A 27,763-nucleotide genomic window follows, 5' to 3' on the forward strand; every position below is an offset into this window, starting at 1 on the left:
AAATTTAAAAAAAAAGAGCAACACAGACTGAGAGTTATCTCTTTGGAGATGATGGAGACCAGAGAACAGTGGAATAAACAACGGGGAAAAATTACCCAACTGCCTACTACAGGACTCCCAAGTGAAACTGTCTTTCAATAACTGGGTTGGGGGGGGACATTTTTAGACAAACTTTAGATGTCACCCATCTACTGGCTCTCAATAAATGAACTTCCAAATGAGAAAAAAATAATCTCAGAAAGCAGGTCTGACTTGGAAGAAGGAATGTTGTATCTGGAAATGGATGTGTATATGAACAAGTGGCCAGCAAGTATGAAGTATGAATGGGGAACTCCAGTAAGACAATGGAGGGGGCAGCAGTAAAGAAGACAGAATGATGTGGACTTTGCATCTGAGGGACTCATGAATGTGTTGGAGACCTTAAGAACATCTCTGGGCAGCACAGAAATTATGTGAAGAGGTAAAAACCCAAGGTTGTGGGAAAGAGTAGATCTTGTGATGTTATTGCTGTGACATTTGTTTAATAAACTGAAAAGACAATATCTAATCAGAGCAGATTATCATTTACTCTGGAATCTGAAATCTGGTCTTTTTTTCTTTCATGTACTGAATGAGGGGTCATAAGATGTCCCTTTGTCAACAATAGCCAGGATTTAGGCTAAACTGCTTTCATTCCTATAAGAGAGTATTAAGCATACTCTCTCCCCAGAAAATAGCATGCTTAGTAATTTAGAGGTACACATGGTGCATTGTCAGAGTAGGCATGGGTATACCTTTTTAAAATTTCAAATCATGTGCTCTTTGCTATTTTTCAAAGGAGATAGGGCATGTCCACATCCTCTGTTTCTCTTTGTCCCCCTCTGGCTGTCTTTTGCTTTTTTGATTTATGATAAATAACATATTAGAAATATTAGCATTTTACCTATAATATGCACAGCAGATATTATCCATATCTTTTTCATTTAGTTCTGCACATTTCTGAATATGAGATCCATGCATGGATTTGTTACTCCTTTCAAATTCTGCTCACAACCACCTCTGTAAGAGTTACCTATGATATTTGAGTGCCTTTTTATTAGGTCACCATGGTTCATACCGAAACCGCCCCAAAGCCCCAACAAATTTGACCATTGCCTGAGACAAGAATTCTATCCAATGGCATGTGCTGTACTAGAGAATGTCTGTCTGAACCAAAGGAGCCTCCCTCATAAGGACTTTGTTTCTGAGGTATAATAATCAAGTCAGCAGATGATAGTAGAACCCAAAGTTGAAAAAGAGAAAGCAGCAAGGAGTACAATTCATGAGTAAGTATAAAACATGAAAGAGAAAGGAAATATAGCAGTTGCAGGAAAACAAATAGAAAGTGTAGGAAAATGCTGAATTGCTCATATAGCACAGTAGCAAGAGGGAAGCAAGGAACACCTGTTACTGAGGGATGATAAGATCGCCAGGACAGCCTGTGGAATAATTTATATTATTGAGCCATTCAGAGCTGTTAAGTCTTCTATATATTCCAGTCCTCTGGGAAGTGGGTCTGTGATACTGTCTTTTCACTTCTCTGTATTTCCTTCCAATAAATACTTACAAACTTAAACCTGAACTTTGAAGGGAAGAAGGGGAGTTAAAGACATATCCTCCACCCACCCTCTTAAATTAAAGGTTCACCTCTCTCTCAGCAAAAGGGTCTTGCCCTCTACCTCCTCATGAAGAATAAGACTATTAAGCATGATCTCCCCCAGTTTCTCCCACCCTGGCTCCCCTACAAAATCATATACATCTCTATGAATCCTTGTTTGTTTCTCATCAGTCTCAGAGGATGAGTAGCACATTCCTGTGATTCTAATTTAATTCCTCTCCCCCTGCCCCTTGACACTACATGCATGCTTGTCCTCTTCATCAGAGTCCTTGGCCACTGCTTTGGGGCCCTGCTCCACTCACCGTCCCTGGTCACTTATTTTTTAGCTTCTCCTTCCTTCCCAACTGGTCTCATGTTCCAAACATGCTCACTTCCCAAAAATACAGCGCCTGCTCTCCACGTCCCCCCTCTGCTTCCCACCCATTGTCAGTTTCCATTCCCACCTCCCTGTGGGCACTGGTTTCACTGAAGGATGGCATCTTCAGCAAGAGCCTGACTGCCAGAACTGAAGGATATTTTTCATTCCCTAACTTGAATCTCTTCGCTGACCACTGTGGTCACCCCAGAATTGTGGAAACTACTTCCTTAGCCTCTGATACAACACTCTTCTGATTTTCCTTGTTTTCTACCTTTCCTCTCACTCTCTTTTTTAATTGGTTTACTCTTTCTCACCTCATCCCTGGGTAATCCTTATCTGGTCACTACATGTGTGACCTCAAACTCTAGCCCTGACCCAGACAGCGCTCATCAGTTCTCCTAACCTTGTTTATTCTGTTTCATTTTGGCACCATAGTCATCAAAACCTTCTGTGAGGGTTCATTTTATGTCAACCTGACTAGGCCATCTAGTACCCAGATATTTGCTCTGATGTAATTCTGGTGTATGTGTGAGGATGTTTCTGGATAAGGTTAACATTTGAGAGAGCTGACTGCCTAAAACAGAATGTGGTTTCCAGTGTAGGTGGGCTTCACCCAGTCAGTTGATCCAAAACAGCCTTTTACTCAAAAAAGGCTGAGTAAGAGAGAATTCCTTCTGTCTAACTGCCTTCAGCTGGGACACTGTCCACTCTCCTCTCCTGCCCTTGGACTCCATGGAAACACTAGCCCTCCTGGTTCTCAGGGCCTCCAGGCTCAGATGGAAACCAGAGCATCAGCCCTCTCGAGTCTCCAGCTATCACAGAGCTGATCGTGGAGCATTTCAACCTGCATGCTTTCATTAACCAATTCCTCATAATAAATCTCTTTACATGAACAGTATTTTTTACTTTGTAAAATTATACACCATACATTATATACATAACTGGGTTTGCATATACTGGACTAGTACACCCTCCTTGCCTTTTTTCCTCTCCAATTTTTTCTCATAAATATATATTCTTACATCTATATTTATCTTTTTAGGACATTCCATCCATGTCAACTGTCTCAAGTTCTGATTGCTTCACAGAGGGAGCTGCCTAAAACACCAGTCTTATGTCCCTTCCCTATTAAAAAATCTTCTAGATGCTCTCCAGGGTCAGAGGGTCAACAAAATAAAGGGCAAGCTCCTTGACTCGAGATCCAAGCTTCATTTCTTTCTACGGAGACACCACTTGAACATGGCCCTTAGAACCACAGAAGGCTTTCATGGCTTGTTTTCCCCAGACTGAGGCCACCTAACTGGGAGTCTCAGTTCTTCACCATCCCCCGTGTCAGCGCCATGTCATCTCAGCTTTCCAGAACTATTTCTGGAGGGTAGACTTCCATTATGAACATAACAAAGAACGGATGAAGATTGGGTAGAGACCAGATGTGCTTTCTCCTCTTCCCCTTAGTGCTTGTCCTTGTAACAAAACAGAAGGCAAGGAAAAATTGCTGGGCAATGACCAAAAAGTAGATATGCTCAAAATTGTGTTTTAAGCTAAACTTCTAATAAGCAGGGAAGCCACCTTTCCTTCTGCATTCCTGATAGCCCATTCTCCTGGAATCTTTAACTCCAGGTGAGGGGCCACTGGAGACAATCTCACTAATGACAGGACATTTGTTTTGTTTTGTTTTTTATTTTTTAAAAAAAAATTTACATGGAGTTATTAAGGTCCCAAGAAGTTTTTCTTGTTGTTCACCTTTCCTATATTGGTTGTAGAGCTAAACGGCTTCTGATCTTTCTGTATAAACTGACTAGTAAATATTCAGTTGCTTGCCATGTTTTCAGGAAAAGAAAATAGCCCAGCATATATTTAATGAAAGAGTAAATTGCCAGTTTTTCTGCCACTAGGGAGTAATTTTATGTTCTTGGGGGAATTTGTGACTAATTGATTTCATTTGAATAATCAGCACATTATAATCATGTTAAGTAGCTATGGCTTAAGCATTTTGATCTGCTTCCTAATTAAATAATTTTACCAGAACCCATATAAAATTTTTCAGCTTTAAAGCTTATTGACAGGGGCACCTGGGTGGCTCAGTGGGTTAAGGCCTCTGCCTTCGACTCGGGTCATGATCCCAGGGTCCTGGGATCGAGCCCCACATCGGGCTCTCTGCTCCCGGGGGAGCCTGCTTCCTCCTCTGTCTGCCTGCCTCTCTGCCTACTTGTGATCTTTGTCTGTCAAATAAATAAATAAAATCTTTAAAAAAAATAATAAAGCATATTGACAACCTGTTCTTGATGTATTTATTATCCAGATATGAGGGCTTTTTAGAAAGTTTATAAGCATCACAATTTTTTAAAGATTTTATTTATTTTAGAGAGACAGAGACAGAGAGAGTGGGAGGTTGGGGAGGAGCAAAGGAGGAGGGTCAGGTGTGCAGGAGAGACTCAGCTGGTCGAGACTGGTGGTTCTGGCTCAGGCTCTCTCATGAGGCTGCTGTCAGGCTGTTGTCCGAGACTTCTCACTGTTCAACTGGGGCTAAGAATACTTCTCACGCTCATTCACACGTTGGCAGGCCTCGGTTCCTCGCTTGTGGGAGACTTCAGTCCTCACCCTGTGGGCATTTCCCTGGGGCTGCTCACAACATGGCAACTTGCTTCCCTCTCCAGCAACAAATCGGAGAGAAATTGAAAATGGGATGCTAAAGATGGAAACCACAGTTTTTTATAACCCGATTTGGAGGTGACTTACCATCATTTCTGCCATGTACTGTTGACGACAGAGACCAGCCCTAATACAGTGTGGGACAGGACTTCACAATGCTATGAATACCGGAAGGGGCAATCACTGGGGGCCATCTTGAAAGCTGGTATTACAACCCCAAAAAGTTTTTTATATTCTTACCACATAAATATTTATAACATAATCAATATGTGACATTGCTTTTTGCATGTTTTTGATCACAGAAACATTGTACTGTATATATCATCCTACACACAAACTCATGATTTTGATATGTTTCCATGTTGATTCATGTTATCTTATTCATCTGTTTTCTCTGCTGTATGGAATTCCACTGTGTGACTATATCATATTAAGATATCCAGTATTTAATTAAGATTGTTTTCATTTTTCACTATTAAGAATGAACTAAACATTCTTAAATATGTCAACTTGTGTACATATACAAAAATTTCTCCCTAAGGTATATGTTTAGAAGTGAAATGACTGAGTCAAAGTGTGTATATATCTTCAACTTTCTTATATAATCAATCACATTGTTGTCCAAAGTGTTATACTATTTATTCTACCAGCTATGATGAGTGTGCACTTTACTTCACATCCTGACCAAGAGAAACATATCAGACTCGAATTTTTACCAGTCTGCTGATGTGAATTGTTATCTCATGGTAGTTTTTATTTGTGTTCATTGATTATTTATGGATTGAGTATGTTTTTTATATTTCTGAATCATTTGGGTTTCCTCTTCTAAGTATTGCTTCTTCAGATTCTTTGTTCTGTTTTCCATTATGCTGTCTTATTCTTACTGATTAGATATAATTTTTACATATTCTGGATACTCATCATTTATAATTTTTATGTATTACAATAATTTTCTTCCAGTTTCTGACCTGATTATCACTTTGTCTTTATTGTCTTTTGATGATCAAATTTCTAGTTTTAATGGGAGTCCACTTATCATTTTTCTTTATTGCTTGTATTTTGTTGTGTTTTGGGAAAGAACAAAACTAAACGGTACACCATCCTCCCCCCAAAATCCATCCTTTTCTCACTTGCGTGTAATGAAATCAATGTCGTTTACCAAGTTTCTATGCATCTATGTACTTATGTTTATTTAACACATAGGTTTGTTCTGAGACCTCCAATTCCAACCCAACACTCCAGAGTTTATTCTAGTCTGTCCTCAACAGTGAGAAACATGGCTCTCATTGTCTGCAATATACTTATTTTTTGTACACTTTCTTAGAATAAACACAAAGTAGTTTCAGTTGTTCACCCACTTGTTGTTTTTAGCCTTATAACATGTAGTCAAGATAATGTGCTCCAAAGTTACTGTATTTTCTTCTTCCCCCTTTGCTTCAGTGTGGGCATGTTATTCATTCACAAAACAAAAACAAAAATGTATTCCATTTTGAGTTGCCCACATATCCCAGTTGACTTTCATTATTTCTTTGTTTTAATGAGTATGTGATGTATTGACATGACTTGAACCGTCAGAACACATGAGAAAGTATACTTAAAGAGGTGTCGCTCTCTTCATCCCTTCTATCCTACTCCCTTTCCTCATTCTTTCTACTTCATTCCCATCAACACCCTAGAGGGGTGAGATTAGTGTTTTGTCCATTATCCTTGTTAGGAAGGAAAAGATATATGTTTATTTCCTTTTGTTCTTTCTTACTTGGAGGATAACATACTACCAGTATCGATATTCTTTTGCTCCTTGTTTTTTGTTTTTTGTTTTGCCATTTAGCAATATTTTTAGAACTCATTTCAAATAGGCGTGTATAATCTTCATTCCATTTTAAATGAAAAACTGCATAGAACTCCATTGCATGAATGTATCATAACTTAGGAAACTATTCTTGCATAAATGGGCATTTAGGTTGTTCTTTAATATTTTTTGACTACAAACAATGTTGTAATGAACAAGGTTGTGTGTCGTTAAAAGTGTATCTTCAAGGTAAAATCCCAGATGTACAATTTCTAGGTCAAAAAGTAAGAACATCTATACTTTTGTTAGATTTTACCAAACCCTCCTACGAAAGATTTGTAGTTTGTATTCCCACCAGCAATGTGAGAGAGTATTTCCCAAAGTTTACCAGTCAAATATATTGTCATATTTTTCATTTTAGCAATCCAATGGGTAAAATATGGTATCTCAAGGTTGTTTTAGTTTGCATTCCTCTAATTACAAGAAATTTTGAACAATTTTCCTATGTATAAGAGCTATTTTTCTATTTTTTGTAAATTATCTACGTCCCATATTTCTGCTGGGTTTTTGATCTATGATTCTGCATTTTCAAAGAGTTCTTTACATACTAGCGATATTACCTTTTATCTGTGACACATGCACAAATATTTTCTCCTGGTTTGATAGTTGCTTTTTGATGATGTCTATGGTAGTTTTTACCATTCAAACTTACAAAAAAATTTATACAAACTTTTTATTGCCTCCGTATTTTTAGTCATAGTTAGAGTCTTTCCCACATTACTGTTATAGAGAAATCCGTTCTTTTTTTTTTTTTTTCTTCAGAACTTGTGTGGTTGGCTTTTCTTTTAAATTTAGACCTCTGATTCATCTGAAGTTTATTCTTGGATATGACATGAGGTATAGATCTAATTGTATCTTTTTCCAAATGGCTACCCAACCTCCTTTACTAAAAGTTTATCTTGGTCCCAATGAGTTGAGATGCCATCTTTATTTTATACTAAATTTCCTTCCATCCTCACTTCTATTTCTAGGCTTCCTATTCTCTCCTACTGCTCTGTGATCTATGGTCTATTCATAGGCCCATGCCACACTATTTAATTATACAAGGTTTGTAGTATGTTTCAATGTCTGATAGGTCTAGTCCCCTGGCATAGATTTTCTTTTTTAATATTTTCCTGGATATTCTTACATGTTTCTTTTGCCACATAATCTTTCGTATCAATATGTCTCACTCTGTAATACAAAGGCTTGTTGGTATCTTTAATGGGATTGCATCAATTAACTGAGAACTGACATGTTTAGAATGCTGAAGCACCCTTCAGTCATGGGAGATGCTTTCCATTTGCCTATTTTTATGTCTTTCTAGAGTAATTTTAAGTTTTCTTCCTCTAAGTTTTACATATTTTTGATAACTTTATTCCTATATATTCAACCTTCTTTCTTGTTAATGTAAATTGGAGTTTCTCTTCTATATTTTCTCTAGATACCATTTGTTTATATGAAAGTTACATGGTGGGGCACCTGGGTGGCTCAGTGAGTTAAAGTCTCTGTGTTCGCTCAGGTCATGATCCCAGCCAGGGTCCTGGGATTGAGCCCCACATCGGGCTCTCTGCTCCGCGGTGAGCCTTCTTCCCTCTCTCTCTCTGCCTGCCTCTATGCCTGCTTGTGATCTTCATCTGTCAAATAAATGAATAAATAATCTTAAAAAAAGAAACGAAGTTACATGGGTTGTCTGTTAATTTCATATTTTGCTACCTTACTGAATGTTTTCACTGTTTGAGTCAGTTTTTTCATTGACCACTGATTTTCTAGAGCTTTCCAGTTATACTGCTATACAGTGTAAAGATGGAGACAGTTTGCCTTCTTTCCTGAATCTTTGCCTAGGATTAATTTCTCTTCTTTATTGCATTGACTAATAACACTAGTACAGTGTTGAAAAGAAAGTGGAAGTAGTGCATATCCTTGCCTTTTTCCTGATTTATATGGAAATTCTTATACATTTCCACATTTAAGTAAGATAATGGCTTTAGGACTATTATTTTTTTTAATCATGTTAAGGTGTTTTATCATGTTAAGAAAGCCTCCTTCAATTCTTACTTCCTTCAATGCTATTACCTGAAATGGGTATTAGATTATCGTCACTGCACTTTTTTTTTTAAGATTTTATTGAGAAAGAGCAGGGGGAGGGACAGAGGCAGAGGGAGAGAGAGAATCTCAAGCAGATAGATTCCAATGGAGTGTGGAGCACAACACAGGGCTCGATCTCATGACCCTGAGGTCATGACCTGAGCCAAAATCAAGAATTGGATGCTTAACTAACTGAGCTACCCAGGTGCCCCTGTCAAAGTCTTTTCGAACATCTATGGAGATAATCGTATTTTTGCCCTTAGGTCTAGCAATATAGATTTACTAATATTCAAACAACTTTACATTATTAGAATATATCCCAGTTAGTCATGGTATATTATTTTCTTTATGTGGTATTGGATCCTATTTGCTAATATTTTAGTGAATCCTTTTATATCAATATTCATAAGTGATAACAGTCTGCGGTTTACTTTTTCTTCTACTTTTTTGGTAGAGTCTTCATCAGGTTTAGGTATCAAAATTAGATTATACTCAATTTATAAAAAGAATGAGAAAGTTTTCCTTTATTTTTGTGTTAATATTTTGTACTAGTTTCCTATTTAATGCTATAACAAATCATCACAAACTCCATGGTTTAAAACAATACAAACTTATCTAACAGTCCAGAGGTCACAAGTCCAAAGTGGGTCTCACTGACCTAAAACTGAGATATTGGCAGTTTGCATTCATTTCTGTACGCTCTCAGGGAAAATCTGTTTTGTTGCCTTTGCCTGCCTCTGGAGACCACTCATGTTCCTTGGTTCATGGCTTCCTTCCATTATCAAAGCCAATGGAGATCTGGTTTTTCTCTCATCACATCTCTCTGATGCAGACTGTCCTGCCTCCCTCTTCCACATTTAAGGACTCTTGTAATTACATTGGCCCTTCTGGATAATTCAGGATAATCTCCCTGCTTTAAGGTTAGATGATAAGCGATCTTAATTCTACCTGCAACCTTAATCCTTCTTTGCCATGTTTATGACATAGTCATTGGTCTTAGGGATTTAAATACAGACATCTTTTGGGGGAAGAGAGGCAATAGTCTGCCTGCCATAATCTTCGATGTTCTAGAGCAATATATAGAACACTAGAACTATCTGCCTGTTGAAAGTTTGGTAGAAGACCAGTGGCCTAATGCTTTTTTTGTGTGTGACACTTCTTTAATTGTTTCTGTACCTCTGTGGAAATGTCTTCCATTTAAATCTTTTCTCTCTCTGATAGGTTCAACATTGGTAACCTAAATTTCTTTTAAAAGGTATAGATTTAGGGATGCCTGGGTAGCTCAGTCAGTTAAGCATCTGCCTTCAGCTCAGGTCATGGCCTGGGTAGCTCAGTCAGTTAAGCATCTGCCTTCAGCTCAGGTCATGATCCCAGGGTTCTGGGATCAAGTCCCGTATCAGGCTCTTTACTCAGCAGGGAGCCTGCTTCTCCCTCTGCTTGCCACTCCCTCTGCTTATGCACTCTCTCTCTCTCTCTCTCTCTGACAAATAAAATCTTAAAAAAAAAATAATAGATTTAAGGTAGGATTACAAGTGTATTTGTATAGAGGTCTGCAACAAAGCCTCTTATGATTTTAATTCTTATTTCCAGTCACTCTTTGTTATTTCTTATTTTATTTGTGCTTTCCCTCTATTTTTATTGTTCAGGTTAGCTAGTGGTTTGCTATTTTGTTCACTTTTTTTCAATTAAGTCTACTGGTTTCCTGTTTTCTATTTCATTACTTTCTGCTTTTGTCTTTATTATTTCCTTCTTTTGGTCTAGTTTGTTGTTGTTATTTGCTAGTTTTTTTTCAGCTAAGTATTTATATCTTTTTATTTACACCTTTTTATTTTTTACTTATGAAAGCATTTCCTGCTATTAGTTTTTCTCCAAAAACTGCTTTTAGTGTATCCCACGAGTTAGTGTTTTTGGTTTTTGTGCTTTAAAAAAACAACTCTGATTTCACTTTGTGTTTTACTATTATTTAAGAGTGGTCACATAGGAGGCTTTTTAAATTTTTCAAATGGATGACCTTTTGGTTTTTAGTTTTGTTTAAGATTTCTGTTTTTATTTCATTGGTTAAGGATTCCTACTTTAGGGGCACCTGGGTGGCTCAGTGAGTTAAGCCTCTGCCTTCTGCTCAGGTCATGATCTCAGGGTCCTGGGATCGAGCTGTGCGTTGGGCTCTCTGCTCAGCCAGGAGCTTGCTTCTCCCTCCCACTCTGCCTGCCTCTCTTCCTACTTGTGATCTCTCTCTCTCTGTCAAATAAATACATAAAATCTTTAAAAAAATAATTCCTACTTTGGTACATTGTGATCAGAGTGTTTTGTTTGTAACATTTTTGATTCATGGAACCTTCTGATATTTTCCTAGTGATCAGTTTTTATGAATGGCTCAAAAGCCGTTGATTAAAAGGTATGTTTACTTACATTATCAAAATACGAAGTGCAATATATATCTATAAGACCTACCTAACTGATTTTGTTTTGTTTTGTTTTGTTTGTCCACTTAATCTGTCTTGAACTAAGCGTGGTGAATCTCCTACATAAATCTTGTTGCCATGTTCTTTGGAGCGTAGATATTCATAAGTATTACATCTTCATTGTATACTTGGCTTTCAGCAATAAAAGGTACCCTTCTTCATTATCTTTAACACTTTCAGGCTTGAATTCTTATTTGTTGAACACCAGGATTGCTACTACTATTTGTTATTGTGTCCACTTTCCTGGAATACCTTTATCCATCTACTTATATTTTACTCTTCTGAATCATTTTGTTTTATACATTTGGAGGATATAGCATATAATTGTGTTTCACATTTTAAGCAAAATTTAGGATCTTTTTGCTTTTAATTAGTAAATTTAGTCCTTCAATATAGCTGATATGTTATCATATATCAATATATATTATCAATATAGCTGATATGTTAGATCTCATTTCTATTATAATGTTTTATAATTGCATGTATTATATTATATTTTCTGCTTCTTTTTCTAAAAATTTGTGTTCTTTGCTCTTTAATTTATGGCCTCCACAATTAGTTTAGTTGTCATCTATAACCATACAAAGTTATTATAATATTGTTGACTATATCCCATATGCTGTATATTGCATCCCCATGAGTTATTTATTTCGTAAATGAAAGTTTATACCATTTGTAAATGGGTGTTGGTGGCCCACACCCAACCCCTCCACCCTCTGGTAACCACCAATTTGTTTCCTGTACCTCTGAGTCTGTTTCTATTTTATTTTGTTTTATAGATTCCACATATAAGTATAATCATACAATATTTGTCTCTTCTGTCTGACTTATTTCATTTAACATAAGGTCCACTCATGTTGTTGCTTCTTTAATTTTTTAAAGATATTTGTTTATTTGAGAGAGAGAGAATGCATGCAACTGTGTGAGCAGGTGATGGGGAAGAAGACGGGAGAGGGAGAGAGAGAATCGCAACCAGACTCTATGCTGAGCATGGAGCCCAACTCAGAGCCCAATCCCATGACCCCAAGATTATTATCTGTGCTGAAACCAAGAGTTTGATGCTTAACTGACTGAGCCACCCAGGTGCCCCTGTGGTTCTGTAATTTTAAAGAACAGAATTTAGGAGCATTATATTTTTGTTCACATTGTTACATGAGTACTTACACCTTTTAGAATGTCCATAGTCCATAGTCCCTCGTTTTCTTAGGTAACGTTTGACCATCTGGTTTGTCATTTAAAACTAGATCCTTAACTCCCACCAGTTATCATGTTGTCCACATGTCCTATCATGTTGTCCACATGATAACTAATGAGATTATTTTACTTTCTTTATTCTTTCATCCTTTACCAGTTTTTAGTTGTATTATTTCTATTTGTTATGATGTATAGCATTTGTACATCAGTCTTCTACCCTTGTTCTTACATTTGTTTTTGGCTTAGATTGACAATCCTCTTTATAAATGTTCACATCAGTTCTTCTGCTGCAAGTTTTCCAGTCACCTCTTAGTCTGATGCACCTCAGACTCTAGGCTCTATGTTATTCTAAAGAAAGAGTCACGTCCTATGTGTTCCCAACTTTTCCTATGGCCTTGATACTTGGATAGCTTGACTTTGTAAAAAATCCTCGTTACACATTTTTAAAAATTAAGTTGTTTTGTGTTTTTTTATTCCTTATTTATTTATTTGTAAGTTTTGAGACAGAGGGAAAGGATAGCACAGTCACAGGCACACATTAGCAGGTGTGGGCAGGGGAGGTGGGTGCAGAGGAAAAGAGACAGAGAGAGAGAGAGCTTAAGCAGGCTCCAAGCCCTGTGTGAAGCCCGACACGGGGCTGGATCTCATAACCCTTAAATCAAGACCTAAACCAAAATCAAGAGTGGGGCACTTAACCAAATAATCCACCTAAGCATCCTTGTTAAATAATTTTATTTTCATGGGCACCTTGTAATTTAATCTTCATTTCTAAGATAATTATCTTTTCTTCCATTTTTGAAATTCACTGTCTTTTTATTATTTCCTGGTTTTGTCCATTTCTGTTCTTAGTGCATGTATTTCTCATGGAAAATCTTTTCTTTCATCTCTCCAAATGCTATTTTTTATATGTTGAATTCAGTTTTGAGTGTTCTTTTATAGTTTTCTTCTGCTTCATGGTTGTTTTCTTGGAGGCAATTTTAGTCAGTGGAGGTAGTTTTGATCTTGCGAGGATTATTTGTAAGAAGTCTGTATTTGCTTATTCATTGCTTTCTGCCCATTTTTGTAGTATTGGGCTCTTCTTGTAGTAATGCCCTCTTCCATCCGTATAGCAAAGTGCGGATTCTTGAATGGTTTGGGGGGAGTGAGTGGAGCCAGGGATCTGTCTCCTCTGATTTTTTAATGTTCTTTATCTGGCAGGGCCCTAAACTTCCCTCTAAATTTCTTTTCCCATCACCACCCAATTGCCATAGGGTATTTCTCCTTTCATTTGTGCCTCTCTGCTTCCCCAGCAGCTCTTCATTGCAAAGACTGCCGTTTGAGATCGCACACACCTACAAGTTTTTATTTGTTAGACCACACTTGGATCTAAACATCCTGTATTCTTAAATTATGTCGAGAATGTGGTTTTTATGTATCCTATTTTTTCCTTCTTGTTATGCCTTGTCAATTTTGAAGAAATGTTTGGGGCTTTGGACGTAGCTCTATTGTCTTTATATTCTTTCTCTTTTTTGTATCTCTACCGTATCAGTAGAATGTTCCTTCTTCTTTTTCTTAAAGACATTATTCGTACCCTTTACCTTTTTTCACTTTTCAGCCTTTATTCATTTATTCATTAACCCAATAAGTATTTATTCGGTAGTACTCCTAATAGGCACCATTCGAAGTGGTGAATGCAACAGTGACAGACTGCCCAAGTCCCAGTGAATTAAAGAAAAAACAAACAAATAAACATGTTGTGGTAGGTGCCACAGAGAAGAAAAAAATCAGGGAAAAAAGGTGTAGGGAGTACTGGAGTAGATGAGGGTGTGTTGTAAATGTACATAGATAGTTAAGAAAAGGCTTACTGAGAAGGTGACAGTGGTTAGGGAACAAGGTATGGGCATCTGGGAAAGGGTTTTCCAGGCATAAGGACCAATGGGAGCAGGATGCCAGCATGTTAAAAGACTTGCTGTGTTGCTGGTACTGTAAGAAGGCCAGCATGGCCTTCTGCTGGCACTGCATGGCCTGTGCTAACTGATGGGGGAGAGGGCTAGATAATGAGGTCAGAGAGGTAAGAGAAGGCCAATTTCTGAAGGGCCATTGAAAAGATTTTAACTTTCATTCTGAGTGAGAAGAGAAGACATCGGAGGATAGAGGGTAGGGAAGGGACATACTCTGACTTTCACTTCTAATATATCTTTTAGTCAAATTTGTTAAGTATAGACTGGACGTAGGAACAGGAACACCAGTTGGGAGACTATTGCCATGATCCAAGAGACAGGATGGTGGCTTGGACCAGGATACTTACAGCAGAGGGGTAGGAGATGGTCAGATTGTTGATCTAGCTTTAAGGCCATTGGGCCTGAGGATTACGGTTCTTCAAAGGGTTTAAATACCCTCCAGATGTTAAAGCAACAGCTGTGTTGTTGTTTATCAGCAGGTCTTGCTATCCTGAAGTTCTTCAATTTAACTAGAGTAAATCCACTCAACCTTTAATGTATTTATTCAGCATTTAGTGGTACTTACTCTGTCTCTGGCACTGTGCTAAGTGCTAAGGATAGAGTTGTATCTTTACAGGCAGATGGGGTCACTGCTCTCATGAAGCTGGTGACCAACTAGGAAGACAGACATTTAACATATGGGATAACTACATTTAATTGCCTTAATGAGGAATGCTACAAAGGAAAAATAGAGGTTTCTCTAAGGACCCTAACCTGGTTGAGGGGTGGAAGAATAATCTTAACCAAAGGCCAGAAGCCATATGCTGAAACCAGTGACACATTCTCCCTCTCCTACAGTGGCCCCAGTCTCGTGGGGAGATTGCTGCTGCCCTACAATAGAATAAGGAGGATGAGGGTGCTGGAATGGATACCACTCTAATGCCCGTATTCTTTCATCCTTTTTTTTTTTTTTTTTAATAATGGCAGCTAGGTTGTTGGTTCAGCTCTATGTCCTCTGGGATCTGCCTTCTCATCTAATATGGTTCAGATGAACGGAAGCAGGTTTGGGCTTTGCCAGCTATTTCCCACCTCTGTATCTGACTCTGCCCATCAGTTTTCTAATCATGTCCATCTTATTTATCCAGCTAGTAAAGATCATTTTGAATTTTTTTTACGATTTTATTTATTTATTTGACAGATCACAAGTAGGCAGAGAGGTAGGCAGAGAGAAAGGAGGAAGCAGCCTCCCTGCTGAGCAGAGAGCCCGATGCGGGGCTCGATCCCAGGACCCTGGGATCACGATCCAAGCCGAAGGCAGAGGCTTTAACCCACTGAGCCACCCAGGCGCCCCTCATTTTGAATTTCACTTCTCTTCGAAGACTTGTAACTTCTTCTGAATATAATGCAGAAACTTAAGGAGGATGCGTCTCTTGTAGTCATCCTGCTCACTGACTTAACAGAAAAAAAAAATAATAGTTACTGCCAAAAACCAGCAGACTAGGAAAAAGATTGTCCTATAGAAGTAGCAACCTTCCTACTTGGATATCACAGAGAAATGCCATTTTTATGACTCTGTTTTTACAAGTCTCTCAGAACAGAACAGTACATATGTCATTTGTTTCTTTTTTCATAGTATCGCTTTAATATTCTAAATCCTGGGTATTACATCAAAGGTAATTGAGAGCATCTTTTCTCTATATGCGGATGATCGTAAGCCCCTATCATTTCCAGTTCAAGATTTCTGTTTTGTATTTTCCCTTTTCGGCCCAGTCCCACTGCATTAAATCTCTAGGTGGATTGTGCCTGGTAAAAGATACGCATATTTTCCTGGCGGTCCCCTTTGCTATAATCCAGTGCGAGAACTGCAGCTTGTATTTTAGATGCATGGGAAAAGGAGGGGCAGAGACCGTGGAACCAAAATAAACAGATGGTTCCCTTGACAATCTGTAAAGGGCTCTTTCATAAGGATTTTTCATGGTTTTCTTTTGAAATAAACAGTGAGACAGTGATACAGTTTCTACCTCGTCGACCTCCTGCAAGCGACCCCATGGCTTACAAACTGCACAAAATATGAAAATGCCTCTGCCGGGAAGCCACCTTTATCTGGTTTGACTCCTTGGAAGTCCCATCCCACATCACCCAGGAAATGTCTCTGGGACCTGTTGTCCAGGCAGCTTGCTAGTGTTGTGGGTGTGACGGGTGTGAACACAAGTGAGGCACAGCAAGGGGGCTGTGATATTTAGGGGAAGACAGATAGGAACAATTACTACCACATGAAGCAGAATGTCATTAGCAAGAGCAAGGTTACAGAATGTCATGATGTCACAGAGAGGAGAAAATTCCCTCTAAATGGGAGGATCAAGGCAGAGGAGGGGAAGTGGCTGGGCTGGACAGTCCAGTCTGTCTGGGCTGGGGAGTCCAGTCTGACTGGACTGGACTGGAAGGAGATTTGAACCTGACTGGGGTGATCATGGGTGGGAGAGGGGTAAGGAAGTCCAACTTTAGGGAAGACAAACAGAAATAATAAAATTGAACATTTTAACACTGACTCATACACATGGTTTCTGCTATGTCAATTTAAAGTGATGTGCGCATGGGTTTGTAAATGTATGTTAAAAAAAAAACAACTGTAGTAGAGACACTTGTTCCAAGTTCTGAAAATATTTATTTCATAAATGTGTTTGAATTTCCTTTTATATTTTCATATGCTCAGATCCCTTATCTAGATTAAAACATAACACAAACTGGCAATTGTGTATGGCTTACAGATTAAAAAAAAAATGCCTTGAACTCAACAAGTGCAATGCAGTAAGTAAAACACAGTGGCTGAGGGCGTAAGCTTTGGAGTCAGATCTGGGTTGAAGACCGCACTCTATTGTTTCCGAGCTTTATGTTCACCTGGCAGATTAGGTTGCGCAATTTTGAGCCTCCATTTTCTTGTCTGCAAAATGCAGAGGATAATAGGGCTTATCTCATACTGTTTTATGAGGGTTCCAGGAGGGGTTTTTGCAAGCCCTGAGCACAGTGCTTGGTATCTGTTAATAATCAATGAAGATTCATCATTGGCAAAAAAAAAAAAAAAAAAAAAAAGAGAGAGAGAGAGAAAATTTAAAATTCAAACTGCAAAAGCTCTAAAAATGAGTGAAAAACATACATTTTCCCAATTTTTATAAGGCTTTGTTATAGTACATAGTAACAATATTTTTCAAAAGTTTTCAAATTTATTTTTAATTTTAAGGATAGTGTATGACTATTATAAAAATTGAAACAATATAGTCAAATAAAAATCTTTGGTTAGGTTAGATTACTCCTTTCTCCCATGGACGCTGCCGAGTAAGCATCGTTAAAGTCTCCCCTCCCACCGCCGTCATGTCTAAGTCAGAGTCTCCCAAAGAGCCTGAACAGCTGCGGAAGCTCTTCATCGGAGGTCTGAGCTTTGAAACAACCGATGCGAGTCTGAGGAGCCATTTTGAGCCATGGGGAGCACTTACGGACTGTGTGGTCATGAGAGATCCAAACACCAAGCGCTCCAGAGGCTTGGGGTTTGTCCCATATGCCACTGTGGAGGAGGGGGATGCAGCCATGAACGCAAGGCCACACAAGGTGGATGGAAGAGTTGTGGAACCAAAGAGGGCCGTCTCAAGAGAAGATTCTCAAAGACCTGGTGCCCACTTAACTGTGGATAAGATTTTTGTTGGTGGCATTAAAGAAGACACTGAAGAACATCATCTAAGAGATTATTTCGAACACTATGGGAAAATCGAAGTGATTGAGATCATGACTGGCCGAGGCAGTGGCAAAAAGAGGGGTTTTGCTTTCGTAACATTTGATGACCATGATTCTGTAGACAAGACTGTCATTCAAAAATACCATACTGTGAATGGCCACAACTGTGAAGTAAGGAAAGCGCTCTCTAAGCAAGAGATGGCTAGTGCTTCATCCAGCCAAAGAGGTCGAAGTGGTTCTGGAAACTTTGGTGGTGGTCGTGGAGGTGGTTTTGGTGGGAATGACAACTTTGGTCGCGGAGGAAACTTCAGTGGTCGAGGTGGCTTTGGTGGCAGTCGAGGTGGGGGTGGATACGGTGGCAGTGGGGACGGCTAGAACGGATTTGGTGATGATGGAAGCAACTTTGGAGGTGGTGGAAGCTATAATGATTTTGGCAATTACAACAATCAATCCTCAAAGTTTGGACCCATGAAAGGAGGCAATTTTGGAGGCAAACGCTCTGGCCCTTATGGTGGTGGAGGCCAATACTTCGCCAAACCAAGAAACCAAGGTGGCTATGGTGGTTCCAGCAGCAGCAGTAGCTACGGCAGTGGCAGAAGGTTTTAATTGCTGTCAGGAAACAAAGCTTAGCAGGAGAGGAGAGCCAGAGAAGGGACAGGGAAGCTACAGGTTACAACAGATTTGTGAACTCAGCTGAGCACAGTGGTGGCAGGGCCCAGCTGCTACAAAGAAGACATGTTTTAGACAATACTCATGTGTATGGGCAAAAAAACTCGAGGACTGTATTTGTGACTGACTAATTGTGTAACAGGTTATTTTAGTTTCTGTTCTGTGGAAAGTGTAAAGCATTCCAACAAAGGGTTTTAATGTAGATTTTTTTTTTTTGCACCCATGCTGTTGATTGCTAAATGTAATAGTCTGATCATGACGCTGAATAAATGTGTCTTTTAAAAAAAAAAATCTTTGGTTAAAAATAAAAAATAAAAATAAATACAATTTAAAAATTAAAATAAATTAGTTACTGTTCTAAAACATAGAGCATTTATAAGGTTTTCTCTGAAGATATATACCAACAGACCTTCTAACTTTTCTAAAGTCTCACTCTACACTGTTCCAGTGTATGAAAATATGCAAAGAATTAAAACTATCTCAAACTTTTTAAAATATTGAGAACCAAAATGTCCCAGATTTCACCAGCCTATGAGGTCACAGCTTCCTTTTATGCCAAATTACAGTAGTCTAAACCCCCATTCTGTATGTCTTCAAGAAGTTCAGTCTTTTTTTCAGATATTCAGACACTTTGGAGACTCCTTAGAAAATTTTATGGTGGAGGGTACCTCCCTCCCTAGCCCTGGGCTTGCTACCGTGTTATATGTCCAGTTTATCTCCCTCAAAGGAAGTTTCACTGAGCATTTTTCCTCTTCTAAAGGCCCAAGGGAAGGAGCTGTCATTTCCTATCCCCAGCCCAGGGCCCCATCCTGATTTCCTCAGTGACCTCTTCTAAGGACATTTTGTCTGGGGGTGGGAAGGGAGGGGGGGACGTCACTTCCTGCAAGGAAAATCTTACTCCTACCAGGTGGCCCTCAAGAGACAAAAAACAGGCACTGGATTTTAATATCTAATTCTCATTCCCAACTAGAAGGAGCCAGGGCTCATGGAGTCGGGATGGCTACTCCCAGACCTGAAGCAGGAAATATCCGAGAAGAGCCTAGGATACAGAAGGCGAGGAGAGTAGAGTTGTGTTAAAAGAGCACAGAGACCAACAAGAAGGTGCTCTGATTGGCCAGGGATGAAATTAACTGAACATCTAAAAAGGATAATAAATGCAACTGACTAAGACACATTTGTGTATTAACATAAAAATATGTTTATAATGATATTAGAAAGAGTGAGAGAAAGAAAACAACCTCATTGGGTACCATCACAGCACCAAGTCTTCCTTCAAAAAATTGGCAACTTGAAAGGATTAAGCACTGATCCCATCTTTCCTGTAATAAACTGTATTGCAGGGAACTGAAGTCACCCTAGTCGATGATGAAAAATTTTTTCTTACATAAAAAATTCCAGCTAGTAAATGCAGAAGTGTGATGGGATCAGAACATCCTATTCTAAGTCCCAGTGAAATAATTGATTCAGGAATCATCACCAACAGATGACACCGTCAGAGGAAATGTTGATGGGGAATTTTACAAGGAGGAGGTGAAGCTGTCACATCTGACCCACTGTAGCCTCACTAAAAATGGGCCAGCCGGACATCATGTGCCTCCTGGAGGGATATAGTATAGTACACACACAGCATCACAGCTGAGATGTGGTTGCCCAAGTAAATGAAACCTGAATCTCATCCAGCCGCAAGAGCATTTCATTTCAGGGATGTAGGTACAAGGGAAATGGCATGACAAAGGAAGCAAAGAGGAAAAACCAGAATGTGGGACGATCTACAGGCCAGTCAACCCAGTTTCTTTTTTTTTTTTTTTTTAAGATTTTTATTTATTTATTTGACAGATAGAGATCACAAGTAGGGAGAGAGGCAGGCAGAGAGAGAGAGAGAGAGAGAGAGGAGGAAGCAGGCTCCCCGCCAAGCAGAGAGCCCGATGCGGGACTCGATCCCAGGACCCTGAGATCATGACCTGAGCTGAAGGCAGTAGCTTAAACCACTGAGCCACCCAGGCGCCCCGTCAACCCAGTTTCTGAGCAAGTCAACTCCCAGGGCGGGGCTGGGGGTTGGTTAGAAGGGGGTGAGGGTGCGGGGGAAGCTGGGTGGCTCAGTGGTTAAAGCCTCTGCCTTCAGCTCAGCTCATGATCTCAGGGTCCTGGGATCAAGCCCCCATCGGGCTCTCTGCTCGGCGGGGAGCCTGCTTCCTCCTCTCTCTCTCTCTCTCTGCCTGCCTCTCTGCCTGCTTGTGATCTCTCTCTGTCAAATAAATAAATAAAATCTTAAAAAAAAAAAAAAAAGGGAGGGCGGTGGGAGGAGGACACTGGGGCTGACAAACTCGGTCTAAGAGACAACACCAAGTGTAGTTTGTGGACCTAGTTTCTCAAGAAAACCAGCTAAACCAGCAAAATAATTTGAGAAATCAGGAAAAATTTGTTATGAAGTAGCCATTAGATGCCGAGGATGTATTGTTTGGTGTTTGTTTGGTGTTTTAATGACATTGTGATTATATAAAAATGTTCATAATTTTTACCAGTGCATAATAAAGTGTGCCAGGGGGGCGCCTGAGTGGCTCAGTGGGTTGGGCTGCTGCCTTCGGCTCAGGTCATGATCTCAGGGTCCTGGGATCGAGTCCCGCTTCGGGCTCTCTGCTCAGCAGGGAACCTGCTTCCCTCTCTCTCTCTCTGCCTGCCTCTCTATCTACTTGTGATCTCTCTCTGTCAAATAAATAAATAAATAATCTTAAAAAAATAAAAATAAAAAAAATAAAGTGTGCCAGGTTTTGCTTCAACATACTTCAAGAAAATCAAAGGGACACATGGAAATAAAGTAAGAAAAATCTCTGTAATTGCTGAATCTGGGGGTTGGAGGCATGGAAAAAAAAAACAAGGAAAAAAGGGGAATAGAGGAAATGCGCCAAAATCTTGACCACTGTTGAAACTAGAAATGGATATACATGAAGGTCCTTTGTAGTTATCCCTCCATTTTTTAGTAGATTTCAAGCTTTTTAACATTTAAGGAAAGAAACATGGCACAACTCTAGGACATTAGTGCGTCTCTCGAAATCCCGGTTATTTGTGCTGAGATCTTAACCGTAGGGTGGGCTGGGCTAACCCAGCTGCCTGCCCTTACTGCCTTCTGCACAAGAAGGGAAGCTGGAGGGCACTTGATGTCATGAGCACTGGGTGTTTTAGGCAACTGATGATCACTAAATTCTACCTCTGAAACTGATAAAAAAGAAAATTCAGGCAGCTTTACAGAAATAACTTTAAAAACCCTAGGATACCAACAGGCAAAGACTATAGATACATAATTCACAAAAGAGAAAATGCGTATTGCTAAGGAACAAATTACTTGTGCAAAGAAATGCAAATTAAAAAGTACAGTGGTTTTAAATATCTCCTATTAGTAAGTGTTAAAAATAATAAGCTGTGAATAAAAGGGCGCGGGGGGGGGGGGGGGCTGAATCCTGGCTTTCTTGTGCAGCCTCCTGAATCCCACCCTAATCTCCCATGGGCCACTGGGTGGGCAAGCGCTCCCATGCATCATCCAAGAACAAGAAGTAATTTTCTAGTATGGAGCAATTTACATTCTAATGGAGAAAGAAACAGTTTCCTAAGGTGCAGAAAGACAGTTGTGCCAAAGAAGGCATGCTTTACGTTACTGTGGGGAGAAGTACATTACGGTGGTTCTTCTTAGCACCTCCCCAGGTCCTGCTGGTTCCTTCTACAGCAGGGGCTTTGCTCTATCCGTGACTTGATCAGATAGGTACTTCTTGGGCAAGGACTGTCTCCAGGTAGAATGCAAACCACCACTTTAAAATAGATAGATAGAGACAGACAGATAGATAGTTGTGGTTAAAATACACATGACAAAAAATTTACCATTTTAACCATTTCAGTGAACATGAGCTCAGGGGCATGCCACACATTTGCATTTTATGCAACCAATCTCTAGGATTCTTTTTATCTTGCAAATACCCACCCCCTAGTCCTTAGCAACCACCTTTCTACTTTCTGTCTCTACCGATTTGACTGCTCTGGGTACCTCCTATAAGTGGAATCATACAGTCTCTTTGTCTTTTTGTGACTGGCTTACTTCACTTAATGTCCCCAAGTTACATCCGCATAGAGGCATGCGTGGCAAAGGAAGGTAGAAGAATTCCCTTCCTTTTTAAGGCTGAGCCATATTTCACTGTATGGATAAATCACATCTTGTCCATTCATCAGTCAGTGGACACTTGGGTTGTTCCTGCCTTTGGGCTGCTGTGAACATGGGTGCACCGAGGCACTGCTTCTTGCAATAGAAAGGTCTTCTCCCAAAGTTTCCAAAGTCCCAGGAACAGCTCTCCGTGCAGGTTTCAGCTCAGGGTGGCATGAGCTTCTCTCCCTCTGAGAGGTGTGTCCAGGCTTCCTGCTTCAGAGACCAAGATTGTGTGAGAGGGAGGGAAGCTTGTGCCTCTGACAGGACCTACCTAGCCTGGGCTGTGCTCACTGTCTTCCACCAGCGCTCTCTATTTTCAAACAATAAAAATTAATTAATTAATTTAAAAAAACAAACACACACGTGCTGGCAAGAGGGTAAAAAAAAAAGTGGAAATTTGCTCCCTTGCTCCATTTCCCCTTCCCCAAGCGTAAGATGTTCTTCTCTGCACAGTGTGCATTTTCCCAGAAGCTTTCTTCTGGACATTTACAAGTGGGTTTATGTGTACAGTTTGGCTTGTGTTTTATAAAAGTTTATTTCCTCATTCAACAATGTTTCCATATGGTGGAAAAGTGCTGGATATCTAGGATGTTTCCCATTTTTATGCTATTAGAAATAGTGCTAAATGGAATATCCTTATGCATATATCCTTGCATATTTACATGAGTATTAATGTAGGAGATATACATTTAAAATTTTGATAGGAATTTAATTTAAATACGTACATACAATTTTGGTAGATACAGCCACGTTTCCTTCCTAAACAACTCTACTAAGTTACCTGTTAGTTTTTTGGTGGTTTGTTTTGTTTGTTTTTGTTTTTGTTTTTGTTTTTGTTTTGAGTATAATTGTTACCCAAGTGTTTACCCGTGAGATTTGAAGAAAGGTTTGAACTTATTTTTTCAAGTTTAGGGCACACTTTTCAGTCTGTTTGTATTTGATCACCAAATATCCTTGTCCTCTCTCCAAGCAAATTGAAATAGCCTGTACTCCTTAATTCAAACCTCCTTGGAAGATCTCAAGTTAGTAAAATTATCTAATTTTTACAACTATTGCCTGCTCATAATCTTACAAATTTAGTGGGCCAAGAGGTAATTGTACATTTCTTCATGTGGTACATTGCAGGGTTTCTTCTTTGAGTTATCAGGAATTATCAAGTTGACCTCGTAAACATTTGCCTCTTTTATTTTATTTTATTTGCCTCTTTTATTTTTAAGATTACATAAACTTATATGTTTTCAATACCACATCTCTTTTTGGGGGGGAGACTTTTGCCTCCATCCCCTTATCTTTCTGATTTTTAACTGTTTTGAAAAATTACTCATTGCCTAGAAAGATTAAGCCCTCTAGGGCTTTTATGCTAATATGCCCAGCAGAAAGATTTGTCCCAAACCCCAATTTTAATTACTTAAACCACTTGAATGGTCCGTGCATGTCTGCCTCCGCAAGCGATTCCACAATGATATCTCAATTACAAAGATACCATCAAATAAGGCAAATTTGTTCAAGGCACACCGATTTGAAAATGAGCCATTGGTGGTTCCCAGCAGCAAGCAGTACTCAGAGGAGGAGCTCTATGCAGGAAAGACCATTTACTTCACGCCTGTAGGTATCTGTACTTCTCAGGAACACAGCAAGCCTGTATTCAAGCAGAGCCCAGTCCCTCCCGGCGCCTCTCGGCGCCTCCCGCAGGGCTCACCCCAGAGCACCCCTGGAAGACTAGGCTCTTCTTTTGTGTTTCCTGCGTCCTCTCCAGGCGTGTCTGCGGCGCGCAGAGGCGCACCCGCGCGCTCAGGGGAGGGTGGGAGCGGCCGCGGCGCCCGGGAAGGGCAGGCTGCTGGCCTCCCTGGGAGCAGGCGCTGGGAAATGCTCGCTGGTTCTGCGACTATCGGTTTGCCTCCCTCGGAGGATTCCAGGGGCAAAGTGACCCTCCCAGCCGCCTGTCCCTCCCTTCCCAGCTCCCGCCCTGCCCCTCCCAGCAGCGGGAGCCTAACGCGGCCGCCGCGCTGCGCTCCTCCTCCCGTTCCTCCGGCTCCGGATTCCTGAAGTTATTAGGAGAAATAAGGTAGCCGAGGGGACCACATGGAAGTTGTGACAGCTCCCGGCGGCGCACCCCTCTCGCCTGAGCCATTACCTCGCCTTAGGAATTACCCGCTGACACGTTGAATGAAGGAGGGCCCCTTGCCAGCCAGCCTGCCGGGATGGGCCACTGCTGCTCCAAGCCTTATAACTGCCTTCAGTGCCTGGACAAGACGGTACTTGCCTTCCTCCTCCCTCCTCTCCCCTCCCTCCTTTGAAAGAGCAGAGAGAAAGCCTGAGCCAGCCACCTCTGTCTCTTTCCCCTCCTATGTGTGTGCGCTTTGTTGGTGAGCCCGAGGCTGCCCTTACGGGTTCCAGTGTGCTGGATTGTGAGGGCCGTTTGCAGAAACATTTGGTCTCACCTACTCTGCAGTGCGTTACATAATTCTCTGTTCCTACAGTCTTAAATGCAGCTGTTGCATTTGCCCGAAACAGCAGGGCTCCGCTCAAACATCTTGAAATCCAGACTGCCAAGAAATCCTTGGAATATTCCTAATGCATTTTAATGTACCTGTGAAACCCTAGACGCTCCGGTGGGGAATTTAGATGAGCTAGACATACTTCTCTTGGCCAACTGCTAACTTTGAAAGTTTGCCACTCTTTTTTATAAACCACATCCATCCTTGTAATTTATATTCTTAAGGTCAGAAAAGAAAGCAGGGCGCTGTTTTCCTCGCTGTACTTCTTTGCATCACATAGGGGTGAATAACATAGAGGTAAAACCTTAAGCAGCGCCGGAGTCCGAGGGTGTATTCGAGTCTTCACGAAAATTCACAGCCAGGGACCTGAGAATAGAGCAGGAGCAAGTGAGAACTGTATGACAATTCCAACACAAAGCCTTTCTTTGCTTTTGACATTTGCTTCTGGGCTTACAGAGAGGTTGGGAGATGCTGTTAATTTCACTACTAGAAATTATGTTAGCACGAAATCTTGTCTCTGTGATTATTTTCTTCTCACATACATTTGGATTTCTCCAAGATGCATGAAATGGGACCTAATAAAGGGTTGAAATTGCCTCTTCTCTACCCACATGGGCATTGGCTATATAGATAGCTTGAGGTATAGTGTGTGACCAGGTGAAGGAAAATAAATAGCTTAAAATAAAACTCATTACAAGGAGGTCACTTGGGAACATCTTCGTTATCAGTTCTGTTTATGAACTTTGACCTAGGACAATTACACTGATATTTTAAAAGTTACCCGTACTTTTGTTCCAGTAGGGGTAACTATTTCAATGGGTTTTGCTTTTACTACCATGAGTATGAACTAAAATATTTATATACACATTCATGAGCTTTTAACAAATAGAAATAAAAGACATTTGCACTCAATTATCTGCAAATTCGATATTGAAATGATTAAGCCCTTTTTCAAGAGAAGTGGTCACCAAAAGGTGTTGAAAGAAGCTTTGTCACGGTAGTTGTAATAAAAGGGAAGGATTTGTTGAATGTACAACAATATTATAATGTCCAGATTACTAAGTCATAGTTCAAAAGTTTTAGAAATAGAAGCTGACATCCTCAGGCCTTCTTTGAGAAAATATAGTTTAAAGTGACTCCGTCCTCCTTTTGGGTTTCAAGTCAAGTTCTGGAAAATAATCATCCCTGTGTCATTCTTTAATTTGGAGATTTTGGAAATCAAATAGTATGTCTTCTCTTCAGCAATGTGATGTTTAAGTTAACTTTTAAATGTTTCTACTTTGCAACTTCAAACTTATTGCAAATTATTCTTTCCGGATGAAAACTTAAAAACTGCCATCTGTCAACTTTCTCATTAGGTATAAACCATATGTCTTGAATTTCCTTGGCCATAGTTCAGAGCATATCCCTAGGGAGGTTTTGAAACTACATAGTCATAGGTGCTCATCTTAGGAATTGAGGATTTTCTTTTTTAAAATTAAAAAAAGTCATTGTTTTATTTCGTTGACTGCTTTTAAGGATACCTTCACAGGCAGGATGCCAAAATCATTTGTTTATTCAGGGGTTACCTACAGGACCAGCCCTTGGATGCTGAGGGTATTATGGGATTCCTCTCCAGTCTCCAGCTTCTTTAAATCCCAAGGTGAAGTCTACCAGTCTGTTCATTAGCTCTAACAATCCCAGCATCAACATTTCAAAGAGGCCTGATGAAATAATTGATAAATATTGCTTCCTTTAGATCAGCCTAATCAACCACAAAAAAAAAAAAAAGAAAGAAAAAAGAAAAAAGAAAAAAGAAAGAAACATTTCCCCAGAACTTTATATGGGCACAAAATTTAAAAAAAAAAAACAACTTAATTTTGAGAACTCAATTTTTGAAATGTTAGAACAAGTTCTAATTACAGTGTAGCTTCAATATGTTCTATAAAGAGTCGTGGGACAATTAAAGATATTTTTAAGTAATAGTTTCAGAGATGAGGCTAAGAAATGTAAACCCGAAGATGCTGCTTTTGCCTTCATTTACTGGGACAAAGTATAGAATCTTGCCTGAAGTATAAAATAAATAAAAAGGTGTTATGGGGCACCTGGGTGGCTCAGATGGGTAGGCGTCTGCCTTCGCTCAGGTCATGATCCTGGGGTCCTGGGATCGGGTCCCGCATCAGGCTCCCTGTCAATGGGAAACCTGCTTCTCCCTCACATCTACCTCTCTCTCTCTATCCCTCATGAATAAATAAATAAAATCTTTCAAAAAAAAATGTGTTAAATGAACAAATGGTTTTTTAAAGCTGATTGTGCTTTATGTATTTTCAGCTTTTCAAAAAACCTCTTCATGGACAATATTTATCACTGGTTTACAGTATCTACAAGATTTATTGCCTAGTTATTATGAGGGCTGTCAGAGAAGTCTCAGAAGGGCACAGCCTGCCCTGTGGCGTTGACCAGTTATTTGGTGGGTCGTACTTCCATCTTGCCCAGAGAAATTACAAGCTGGAGAAGCAACAATAGCACATGTGGACCAATTAATGCATTAGCAGAAGACTGAGT

The 27,763-nt window shown here is 39.8% G+C and overlaps 1 protein-coding gene and 1 pseudogene across 3 annotated transcripts in view; both read left to right on the forward strand.

Annotated features, from left to right (window-relative positions):
* Nucleotides 1-27,763, forward strand: part of MTUS2 (microtubule associated scaffold protein 2) — a 610,477-nt gene that overhangs the window by 514,526 nt on the left and 68,188 nt on the right. The window contains exon 1 of one of the 3 annotated variants that reach the window (XM_045978373.1): nt 24,589-24,976. The exons of the other annotated variants lie outside the window; for them this stretch is intronic. Coding sequence (XP_045834329.1) covers nt 24,923-24,976 — 54 coding nt within the window. The 5' untranslated portion in view covers nt 24,589-24,922. Of the gene's footprint in view, nt 1-24,588; nt 24,977-27,763 lie in introns of those variants that run through there. 3 annotated transcript variants of the gene reach the window in all.
* On the forward strand, nt 17,472-18,506 carry LOC123925177 (annotated as a pseudogene).

This window comes from Meles meles, chromosome 14 (assembly GCF_922984935.1).
Source record: "Meles meles chromosome 14, mMelMel3.1 paternal haplotype, whole genome shotgun sequence".
In the NCBI taxonomy this organism is placed as follows: Eukaryota; Metazoa; Chordata; class Mammalia; order Carnivora; family Mustelidae; genus Meles; species Meles meles.